Source organism: Vanessa tameamea, chromosome 2 (genome assembly GCF_037043105.1).
Source record: "Vanessa tameamea isolate UH-Manoa-2023 chromosome 2, ilVanTame1 primary haplotype, whole genome shotgun sequence".
In the NCBI taxonomy this organism is placed as follows: Eukaryota; Metazoa; Arthropoda; class Insecta; order Lepidoptera; family Nymphalidae; genus Vanessa; species Vanessa tameamea.
Window position 1 is genome coordinate 11,613,816 of NC_087310.1, and position 12,727 is coordinate 11,626,542.

Consider the following 12,727-nt stretch of genomic DNA (forward strand, 5'->3'; position numbering starts at 1 on the left):
GCATTAAAATGGTTAGAGCGAAAATGCACGTGACACATTTTCAGTTTTTAGCTCATTTGTGAAATAAATTTTGCAAAAACACATGTATTTTTATAAAGGTTAATGAACTTTCATATATCATATATCATATAAATATTTAAATCATTCAAAATATTTAATTAAATGCAATTTGTTAACTTCGTATGTCCGTGGATTATTTCGCATATATTCGCAAAAACTACAAAATACAAAACGGTCCGGCATTTAATAAAAAAATAAACGTCAACCGTGTCAAATTTTAGTGCATTACCAACGAGCGTCCTATGTTGTAGTTATTTTGTATTTTATGTTAAAACACCATGTCGTTACCTAAAACTTCTGATGTTGGACTCGAAGAAGTCGATATAGACATAACATTGCTGACTCTCAGAAAACCCACGGAATTGAAAAAAGTCATCGAATCTATACCGAAACCTCATCGAGCTGTTCCGAAAAATGGATTGCCACTCTGGTATAGACTCGGACTCGAGTGTAAATTGCCCGTACCGAAAATGCCAGAAGGGAAAATCGTATTTTCACGCGGGAAAATCGGAGAAGATGTAAGTCGGAACTTGTATTCATTTAAGTAAGATCAACTGCATCTAAATTTTATCAATTTCCTTCTACACGTATAAGCGAGTGTTATTAATTACAATAACGACAATATTTATTATTTTCTATGGATAAATAGTAATATACCTAACGAAGACAATAATTTTCTTTAATACGTTTATCGTTTTATCGTCGTACGATCATTATATCTAAAAAAAAAATAGTTGTTACTAAAACGCCTTAAATTAAAAATAAAGTCTAGAAGTCGATACGAGTTTACTCCTACTGCTTGGTGGTAGGACGTGGTTCAAGACCTTTTGGGTAGATACCAACCACTCATCAAATCATCATCCTCATCCTCCTGCCCTTATCCCAACTCTACTTGGGGTCGGCGCAGCATGTCTTCTTCTTCCATACTTCTCTGTCGGACGTCATCTCACTAGTAACATTCTTTCTAACCATATCGTCTTTCACACAATCCATCCATCGTTTCTTGGGTCTTCCCCTACTTCTATATCCATCCACATCCATTTTCAAAACCTTTCTCACAACATGGTCCTCATTCCTCCGCATAACATGCCCATACCAAGACAGCCGGTTTCCGGATAGCTTCTCGCCACTCATCAAATATTCCATTATATTTATATTCTATACATATTGTTGAATCGTAAGGTTATTGAAGGTAATTATTTTAATAGGATGTTATTGTTGACGATATATTTACAAAAAAAAAATTATAAATTAAGAAAATTTTATAAAAAATACTGGTTAATTATTTGTCTAAAGTATTTTCTTTTAATTCATAGTAAGGTCATATTTATAGTCATTCTTTACTTATCAATATTATATTACAAATACGAAAGTAACTCTATCTGTCAGTCTGTCTGTATGTTTGTTACACTTTGATCGCCCAAACACTGAACCGAATTTGATGACATTTGTTATGACGCAGGCTTGAAATCCAAGAAAGGACTTGGGCTACATTTTATACCTAACACTTAACAACTAACCCCTATATCGCAAAGCCGCGGGCGTCAACAAGTATAACAAGATATTTTACACTGCTAACCTTGACTCTTGCCTGTAATTATATACATTCTCCCACCCTCCAAACCGGAACCGACTTAGACGAGCACAAAGTCAAACCACCGTTTAATGTTACTACATATTGCAAGTATAATATCACTAGAAAATATAGTGTTTCTTTTTATATTGTTTATAGGCAAAAAGCGCAGTTTTTTTATTGAACATTATAACAATTACATATTAATGTTACTTAGCCCAATATCTAAGGTAAGTTAGTTTCGTTTAAAATTCTACATCATACTAGTTAAATTCGTCTTCGATGATGTCTTTAATTTGTTATAATATTGTTTTATAATTCCTTTTTTAAATATATATTTCCAATAATAAACCAAATCCAATAATTTGATTAAATTAACCCTCCTTGTTCATACTATTGTACTTGATATGAGAGCTGAACCCGATCCCGAACTGATCATCAAAATCAGTTCCCAAGTAAGTAATGTACACCCTTAAGACATGGATAGGTATATCCATGTCTAATTTCAATTAGTTTTCGTATCAATCGCCCGCGCTGAGAGGAAAACCGATACATCCAATATTTATTTTTAATACCATTTTATTTTTTAACTCAGTCAAATAAATATTGCCTTTTAAATATTGAATGAGAGAAATATCAAAGTAACTGTTTATATAAAATTATTTACCTCCGAAACGATTTCGCTATCAAAATACCTATTTCTCTAGAGAAGTAATTTCTATTGATAAAAGTTTTCATTAGTTTCGATTGGTGGTTTCATTACGTTATGTTCTTCCACCAAATAGCAATATTAGTATTGTTGTATTTTGGTTTGAAGCGTGTTTGTGCCAGTAAGACTATATACACAAGATAACATCATTTCCAAGGTTTGTGTCGCTTTGACGAGGTAAGGGATATTTTTTGCAGTGTGATCACCACTCCCCTCCACACTCCAGGTAGCTTATTTGCCAGTCCATCAACCCATTTGAAAATGTACTTTGTACATATGTAATGTTTAAACGACTAAAGCGACTAAGTCAATGTTTAATGCAATAAGAAATTTTAAAATAAACTAACCGCTAAACCGAGAGCCGAGCCAAAATGGCTAAGTAGATAGAGTTCATGGATTTTCCTTAGATCGCAGATTAAAATTTGAAAAGGTTCTACCGACTTTCTTGGTGCTTATAATTGTGGGGTTTATCTTTAATATTTTACTTAACATTACATTTTTCTTTCACTAAGAGTGAAAACTACTAATTCAAATTAACCCTCACTCACTCTCAATATCTGATGGGACGGCAAGCTGACCCGAATGGATAGAGTTCACACGGAGGCATTATATGATTTCCAAGGCACTACTGTAAACAGTAGACTTTAGTAGTCCTCTAAAAGTTTGCGACTGAGAATTTCTAGTTACATAAAACCTATTTCTTTTTTTATTAGCAATTACCGGCCGTGAACGCAGCGATCTCGTGATCTGTAGTCAGTATTGTCATAATTTAGCCACTGTGAAATGAGGTACTACTTAAAATAATGTTGTGTACGTATGTGCAATTCGACGACCTCCGTGGTCGAGAAGTGTGTACACCGGTTTTCATGGGTACGCCGCTCCGAGGTCCCGGGCTCGATTCCCGGCCGAGTCGATGTAGAAAAAGTTCATTAGTTTTCTATGTTGTCTTGGGTCTGGGTGTTTGTGGTACCGTCGTTACTTCTGATTTTCCATAACACAAGTACTTTAGCTGCTTACATTGGGATCAGAGTAATATATGTGATGTTGTCCAATATTTATATTTATTTATATCAATTAGTTCGAATACTTACACTTTCGTCTTATAATAAAATCGACCCGTTATTACGTCTTGCTTATTATATATGACGGCGCGTTGATTATTTCAGAGGGAGATTTAGTATTAATCATAGTCTGATTATATTTAATGGCGTTCGTGTTGTTTGTGATTAATTGTTTGTCTAGTCTGATAATTATTGTGATTTTCGTGATAACAAACCGTTTATTTGTAAACTAATATTTATGTTGAGAGTGGGTAGTACCGAATAAGGTAATGTGTCGAAAAACTTTCTGACAGCTGATTCAACTCAGCTTGTCACCGTCGCACGAGGCAGACAATTTCTAATCCATTTAGAGTCATCTAAATCTATGTTAATCAACTTGTGAAAAACTTGTGAAACGTATCTTTATTTCTGCTATTCCGCCATTGTCAAGCCCACCATGGAGGACAACAGCCTACCAAGCTAACAAAAACAAATATGGATTAGTCAAAATATAAAATAATATAAAGAGTTATGTATATATTAGACCAATCTATATACATTCGTGCCTCTTCCAGACATTTTTGTGTGTACATGTGTATAAAATATATCAACAAATACTTTATACGTGTAAATGTAAATTAACTTTTGTACACGCAAAAGACTGTTCTTCAAGCAATACGATTGTATTTTGTACATACATTTATCATTACATAGTATAAAACCAAGTCGCTTACCGCTGTCTGTCCCTATGTACGCTTAGATCTTTAAAATTACACAACGGATTTTGATGCGGTTTTTTAATAGATAGATTAATTCAAGGGGAAGGTTTATATGTATAATACATGCACAATATAGTTGAGAAACACTGATAATTTTAGAGGTTTCTAAAGTGATGTCGTAAATAAACACATTTTTGGGCTTACATTACAAATGTTGGCTCAACCCTACGAAATAGATCAAAATAATGTGCTACAGTATTGTAAACCTTAAAAAGGTCTTCAAAAAGTCCGCGATGGTATATGTCTATCTCTGAGAGATAACCCACATTAGTACACCTTTTAGACTGAGAGCCAGTGTCGTCGGCAGACTTACGGTATAGTAGCAAACTCCATATTACTGCCAGGTATACTGCTTCACCTGCCGTTGGGGAAATGGAGGTTCACTATTCCCATCGAGGGTTCCTTTGAGAACGCCAAGGAGTCGAAAAGCTTAAAAATTGACTTCTTTTTATAATATTATAATATAGATATTTTTATATATATATATATGTCCTATGTATGTGACCTATGTGTCTGCCTTTGTAAATATATGTATATAATAATAGTATAAATATTATATATAAATATAGGCATTGCTGAAATTACGTAAATTTGCATCAAATTTAGGTAGCTTTGAAGTTATAAAAAATCTAGTAGGAACCGGATTAAGTGTCTACCATTTATTTTTTCTATATTTTTTCTAATATATTTTAAGATATCAAAATGGCAGACATGCTGCGATCATGTTTTGGAAGTAAATTTTTAAGCTTTTCGACTCCTTGGCGTGCTCAAAGGAACCCTCGATGGGAATAGTGAACCTCCATTTCCCCAACGGCAGATGAAGCAGTATACCTGGCAGTAATATGGAGTTTGCTACTATACCGTAAGTCTGCCGATCACTGGCTCTTAGACTATTTACTTTTTACGAGAAATAATGGCTTAATTTCGAAGCGATTTTAAGCAAGACTGCATTAATCCGTTTCCAATTAAGTACCTTAAATACATTGTGTATTTAATATAGACCAATATGTCCCTTTATAGCGTGTAATTTAAATGAATGAAGATATTACAGATTTAAAACTCAGGGACATAGCGGTTTGTATCTATTGTCTAACGACTGAAAAACTGTGAACGTTGTAAGACATTCTGTATTATATATAGTGGCATTGCACCCGTGCGAAGCCGGGGCGGATCGCTAGTTATATACATTATTTGCCTTACACAACGCATTGTCTATATCTTGCCGGTTCTTTTTGACGAAATCTATACTCCTTACCATTATTAAATGTAAAATTACGTATCAAAAGTATACGTATATTAGCCTAGTATATTATATTCTATATTCAAAGAAGCCAATAATACACTAACGCAAGTATATGTATTTAAACGATTTACCACAAATAAATACTTCAATAGAAAAAAAAAATCCTCTGTGTTTAAAGTATAAAACATGTTTATACAGCTGTTACAAGGGAGTTCTGATCGTTAATCTTCTTACATCGACTTAACGCGTTTTGAATGTTTAAAATGCAAATTTCAATGCCTTTCAAAATACATTCACAGAGAAAATTATTAATTATTATATTATATAGTCATATATTATGTATGAAAGCGACGAAAATCTTTATAGATCAACGGTGTATGGGATGGATATGAGATTCGCAAATTCAATCCCCTCTTGGGCACTATTGGTTTTATTTTTTTATGATATAGTTTGGCGTACGAGCAAATAGGTATCCTGATGGTAAGTGGTCACCACCGCCCATTGACAAATGTGCTGTAAGAAATATCAATCATTCCTTACATCGCCAATGCGCCACCAACCTTGGGAACTACGATTTTATGTCCCATGTGCCTGTAATTACACTGGCTCACTCATCCTTCAAAACGAAACACAAAAATAATGTTTGGCGGTAGAATATCTGATTAGTGGGACTACCTCCCAGTCGGGGTTTCACAATGTCCCACCAAGTAACGATTTTAAGCCAATGAGACAATAGGTGAATTTCTTCTACATTGAATGAATATATATTTTTTAAAATAGCGAAATAATAACCTATTTTCACACATAAGATACCATACACACACAAGCAACCAAATCATCCACCTGATCTCATTCCGTTAGTTTACATTAGTGCTGACTTTTAGAAATAACTATAATTTTTATTTTATTTTTTTTATTTTATAATACATTTATAATACATAATACACTGCCAAACGCACACAACGACAAAAAATAATAATTTTAAATAAATAACATAATATAATTAATTTATGTAAACTAATGAATATGTAATCGCTAATTACTTACTAATTGGTATATGTTTAATGTTCATTATACGTGCTAGCTTATCGCTAGTATATAATGCTATCCATTTCATTATTTACATCAAAGGATTACCCCACACATTAATCGTAATACCATTAAATTATCAACGTGTAAATACACCATAGCATAAGTATATTTAAGCCTCAAAACGTAAAGCATACACAGACACATTTGGCTTGTATCCAATACTGGGGTTAAATGTTAAGCGAAATTTAAAATTTAAATTCAACGATGACTAAAGCAAGTAATTCCAGTATTGTAAAGCATGAGGAATGGAACATTTCAAACTGAAATGCGTTTAAGAATAGAGAATTAACATTATTTAAATTAATATATATATCTATGTTGCTAGTGTACAAAGCTGAAGATTTTTTTTGAAAGTGCGAATATTAGGACTACGAGTAGAGTTTGTATATGTAATTTCTGAAGCTACTCATTTTGGATTCTTTCATTATTATTTAAATTCAACCTTCTGATTTAAATTATCCCATTGAAATAAAAATACTTCTCGTTGAGAACGATTTTTTGATTTAACAAGTTCGACGAAAAACTGTGGAGCGACTGCTTTATTTACACACGCTGCCGACGTATACGGTTTATTTATAAATTTCTACAATTATAATATAATATTAATTTTAATATATTATACAGGCAGACAGGAGCAGTTCTGTCGGGTTTTGCTAGTAGTTTATATATTGAGAGAGATTGTAGACGATAAAATCACCCTACAAGCCGCGGAGGCGGAGCATTAACGTTTATCGCGGTTCGACCGCTCGGAGCAGCTAGCTTATATTAAAAAGTTTTGAGTGTTTTGTCTGATCGCTCCTATCCCATAAACTACTTATCCGATTTTAATAACTCTTTTAACGTTAGATAGCCCATTTATTGACAGAGATGTTATCGAACTAACTTAAATACGTAAACTGATACAGTGACAAGTAATGAGTAATTGAAATCATGACTATAATACTTCCACGTTTACTTTATGTGAATTATATCTGGAGGCATAACTAGTTTTTAAACAAGAGTCAGTAGATTAAGAAGTATTTTAAACTTTCATCACTTCGATAAATGGGTGAAATATATTTTATAAATTATTCAACGAGTTTTTGGTTTGCTGTCGTATCATAATAAAAAATTATGATGTATACAAATAAAATTTGGTTATGATTTATTTCTTCATTTTCATAATAAGCGGAATGAAGTAAACGATGACTGACGTTTTTTGTAATTATACTTATCAACTTTATTCAAAATTTTATATCAACATTTTGTAATTGTATCCGTATCAAATGTTTAAGATATTATTGAAAACGTTGCCTTAAAATACAAAACAGCCAAAAGTAATATTAACCAAAATAAATTTAAAAGCCGAGATGGTCCATTGGTTAGAACAAGTCTTATCCGATTGTTTCGGGTTTCAGCCCAGGTTGAATTGAAATGTAAGCATATGAAATTTGTGTTTATATTAGACCTCGAGTTCGGCGGAAAGGCCGTGGTAAAATTTGTGACAGATGAAGTTCTTCCATATATGCGTATCCGAGCATCAGCTCCGACACATTGTATTGTTTTAGAATTTATGTGGAATAAATTGCAAACCATCTAATAGGAGACATGCCAAGCAGTGTTCACACTGTACCTGTATACAGACGGTTATTTTTATTTAAATTGTATTTTTTCTTACATACAGACCAGTTAATAAGTCACAGGTGATCACTTCTCCTCTTAAGTATTTGCAACGATATATAATATTAATCTTTTTATACGTTTCCAAAGCAATCCTTTTTCATGGTTACAAGGAATGTAAAAGCGCCTTCACACGAGTCAATTTTAGTAAACAACTGTCAAATTGACAGTGATTTGAACGTTCTAAAGTTTTTCAATCAAACTTAAACAAAAGATTCGATTTAAATCAAAATTAAAACATATTTATAAAACCAGACAAATCAAATTCAAATAGACCTTTGTAAATACTTTTGAAGAGAGAAGAAATTCAGTAGGTTAGTTATTCTTCATACAAAAAAAAATAATAAAATACAAATAGGTACAATTTATACCAGTTATTCTATTCTTTTTTCTCTCAAATATACTAATATAGTCTGATACAGGCTTTACTATATATTACTAATATTATATATATAATATTTATATTGAATCCCGCTTAGCGGTAGCTCAATTATAGACCAATTATTAATTATAAAGCTTGGGTTGAATATTATTAAATTAATGTATTTTTTATAATAATCTTTATTGTTACATACAATTCGATTACATAATTATTGTGTATTCTCTGTAGACGGTATCAGCTACTCATATATTGCAATACCAAGCTGCAATACTTACTCTTGTTGATTGTCCCTTTTAAAGGGTTCTGAGTCACTACTAACACGAGGGGCATAACATCTTTATCCTAACGACGGTAGCGCATTCGTGATACAGTGCCGATGTCAATGAGCGGTGATGTTCACTTACCATCAGGTAATCCTTCATCCCGTCTACCTACACTATATATATTATTAACATAAATATACAATAATACAACTGTGATAATGCCAAATCAAATCAAATCAAACCTTTATTCAAGTAGGCTTTTACAAGCACTTTTGAATCGTCGTTTAACAAACTATTTAAAGTAAAGCTACCACCGGTTCGGAATGTAGATTTTACCGAGAAGAACCGGCAAGAAACTCAGTAGTTACTCTTTTTCAACGTCCCAGTTTTCTTAAATACATATCCGAGGGAAGAGATAACGCCTAAATTATAAATAGACGTGTATAGACTCACCGTAAGCTACATTGACTATATTGGGCGTAGATAGTTATCAAGGTGAAAAAGTTGTCTGTAATACAATGACAGTCAATTAAGGTAAAGATGGCCGCCTTGTGTAGAAACACTCGATCGCTCGCTCCAATTTTAGCGACACTTTTAACGTTACTTAGTCTACTTCCGTTGAAATTCCCACTAAATGGTCTTTTGTCGATTCTTCTTTGCTTTGTATAAAATTTTTATAAAGAACTAATTTGGAAGAGTTTATAAATTGCTAGTAATAAATTTATCAAGTACATTTGGCAATATGTATACAATACATGCGGATGGTTGAGTATTTAGACGTGAAAGCGAAATCAATACTAATATTATAGATACGAAAGTATCTCTGTCTCTTAGGTAACAGATCTTCATGTTTAAACCACTGAACTTATTTGGATGAAATTTGATATGGAGATAGTTTGAGTGCCGGGGAAGAACAGCTGTTTTTTATAATTTAGTCCTCGAGGGGATGAAACGGGGGAGTGATGGTTTGTGTGCTATATTTTTAGGTAGGTAAAGTTTCGTGCCGGTAAAGCCGCAGGTTCAGCTAGTAAGGAAATAAAGAAACTCAATTTTAATATTAGTCAGGATATATTTATATATATTATAATACATTTGAGTAGCCTCTTTTTTCTGTATTTTTTTCTTATATTAAACTTTAGTATGGATATACATACAAAATATTAAGTTAACTGAATTAGGCATAAGGATTATTCGAATGTAACCATTTATTTTTATTTGCTGGAATTATTTCAATAATTCTCAACCACTACGTAACGGATATAAAATCGTAAGATACAATAATTAAAAAAAAAACAATTTTAAACATATTTTGATTTTATTTCTCTACTCTTAAGACATAATATATAAGTTTTAGCTCTTGGTAATATTTTTTAATTATCATATTTATATTTGAACGAATTGATAATAATTTTCCAATTATTAATGTCATGAAACTTCGTTTGAGAGCCGGGCTATTCATATAATACGAATAGAATCTAAAACAAACACTGTTAAATTAATACGACATTGTGAGGCAGTGAACTGAATTAAACTGTACAGAGCTTTGATATTAATTGCTATTCCAAATTAAATCGAATGTCTCGATCTATTGTGTTTCTAAACATGTATAATAAATATAATATATTACTTACGTATTATATTGAAAGGCAAAAACAGTAAGAAAAAGTATTTTCCTTTTCAGCCAATAACATTCGTTGTGCGTAAAACAACTAAGGAAAGTTTCACCATAATCGGACGATTAGCCTAGGAACAGGCTTAGATAAGCATAGAAACATTCATTTATATTTATTTATAAGATACAGGAAAATATACCGACTATAAAAAAATACGATTTTTAATTTGAACCAATACAATGACTTCGTATTGTGAAAAATATCAGAATATCCGCAATAAAAACAATAGAAAAATTCTTTCTTTTAATAAATAGTAAAGTCGCTTATGAATCTTACCATAATGGCCTAGATACGAAACCCGGGAGCAATGAAAGGGTGTCATTTCCACGTTTAATGAGGAGCTTTATAAAAAAAAACTATTAGGTCATTTGTACCAGTATGGCGGTTCTTCAGGGGTCTAATTACGTAAAGGCAGAAAGGAAAATGATGGTCATAGCGCTTGCTCCGGCGGCCAATCGCGTGGCCGTTAATCGAACGCATTGGATAAATAACGAGTGTTGAACGATTTGTTCCACAAAAATGCTTGTATTTTCAGATAGTCGAAAAAAAAAAAGTAGGCGGCAGCGTAATGCCATACTTCTCGGGTGTGACTTACAGCCCGCCATACCGACGCGAATACATTAATTTAAATAAAACAATTCAACCATTTGTACCAGCCTAATTTTTGCATAGCTAATCATCGTCGAGTAGCTATTCACGAAAATCACCTTGCCATACTTTTCCGACAGTTCCCAATGGCCGCCATACCACTGCAAAGGAGTATTTTTTTATGATTATGAACATATGTTAATATGTTTATATCACCTAGGTACGACGTCTTGGATTGGGCAGCGGGCCGTGTCCTACATTCGACTTGTCAGATCCATATTGCTTCAATGTTTCGTACGATTATGTTCCTGAACACGACCCACACTTGGCTCATCATTTCGCGCAAAAACCAGCAAGAAACAGAATGAAACTACTAGGTTATTGCACTAAAGACGGTAGAGCGGTCTGCACCTTGAAGGAATTTAACCAGTACAGGAAGTATCTGTACAACCAGTTTATGGATCGAATCCATATGGTGATGAAGGAGATGGTAAGAATTAAATTAAGCATATTAATTAAAATAAGCCATCTTGTTAGGTTACTAGCCTTTTAAATAAAATTTATTTTTGTACATTACGACACTAGGCGAATAAGACAAAGTCTGAAATAGTTTTATTACTTTGCATATGAATAAGTTCCACAAGTAAGGATGGAATAAAAGCTTAAAATTAGATGATTCGTCAAAAAAAGCTTGCGTTTATATTATTTCGTAAATGAAAATTTGGCTTTTTATAGATTATGAGGCTTATTTACAATATTAGAAAGTTTCATATTGAACGCAAAAAACTAATCACTTGTTACTTTAAACGGCGCTGTCTCATCTCAGCAGCGCTCATAGAAGAACACGCGTTTTGTTTTTAATAATTAGAACCATATATCTTTTAAAATGCTTAATATTATAATATATTACATATAAAGATGTTTTTGCAAGGATGAGCGAGCTCGTGACGACTTAACCCTCAAACGTGTAAATGTGGACGTCGCACGACGATTACAAATCTTCACAAAAGCGGAGCGTGCGAGGGAGCATCTTGAAAAGGTGGCACAGGAACATGCTGATGAGTGGGCGGAGAAAAAGAGACTGTAAGTATATACATACATATCTACATATCTACATACATACACACATAAAGGTTCGAGGGTGCTTGTGACCTTTACGTCGCCAATAATGCGGACCGCATGTCGCTGCAACCGATGCAATGCCTGTATTAAGTACTTAGCGGAGCCATCCAAAAGGTGCTAGCTCAACGCAAGACTGTACCTGCGTTTTTTACAATAGATTCTGTGATTAAGGTCACAGCGAACGTCAATACCCAGTACGGCAATTTTGATTTGTATCACTAGCCGTAGTGCCACAGAGAAATGGAGCAAGGGAAAATGATGACTTTTTTGCTGTGGAAACGCATACTTGCCATTTCTTAGTATTAAACTCGACAACATTATCAGAGCCCCATTTGGAAATGAGTTCTAACGTCGTTTCGAGTTCAATAACAAGATCCTGAGTTTCCGTTCTCCTGGCTACTGCGCGTCTGTGGTAACTTCCATGCTCTTTACTATCATCAGCATAGCACTATATGTCTTCAAGGCGGAGCGTATATTTGATTTTTTAAGTGATTTTTTTCTTTTAAAATTCAAATAAAATAAAGACAACTTACATATAATAAAA

General features: G+C 33.1%; 1 protein-coding gene across 1 annotated transcript in view; it reads left to right on the forward strand.

Annotated features, from left to right (window-relative positions):
* The first annotated feature begins 298 nt into the window (after positions 1 to 298).
* LOC113393765 (uncharacterized) overlaps positions 299 to 12,727 on the forward strand; it is a 32,863-nt gene continuing 20,434 nt past the window's right edge. The window contains exons 1-3 of the mRNA XM_026630810.2: positions 299 to 578; positions 11,282 to 11,551; positions 11,993 to 12,144. Of these exons, the coding sequence (XP_026486595.2) occupies positions 339 to 578; positions 11,282 to 11,551; positions 11,993 to 12,144 (662 nt within the window). The 5' untranslated portion in view covers positions 299 to 338. The remainder of the gene's footprint in view (positions 579 to 11,281; positions 11,552 to 11,992; positions 12,145 to 12,727) is intronic.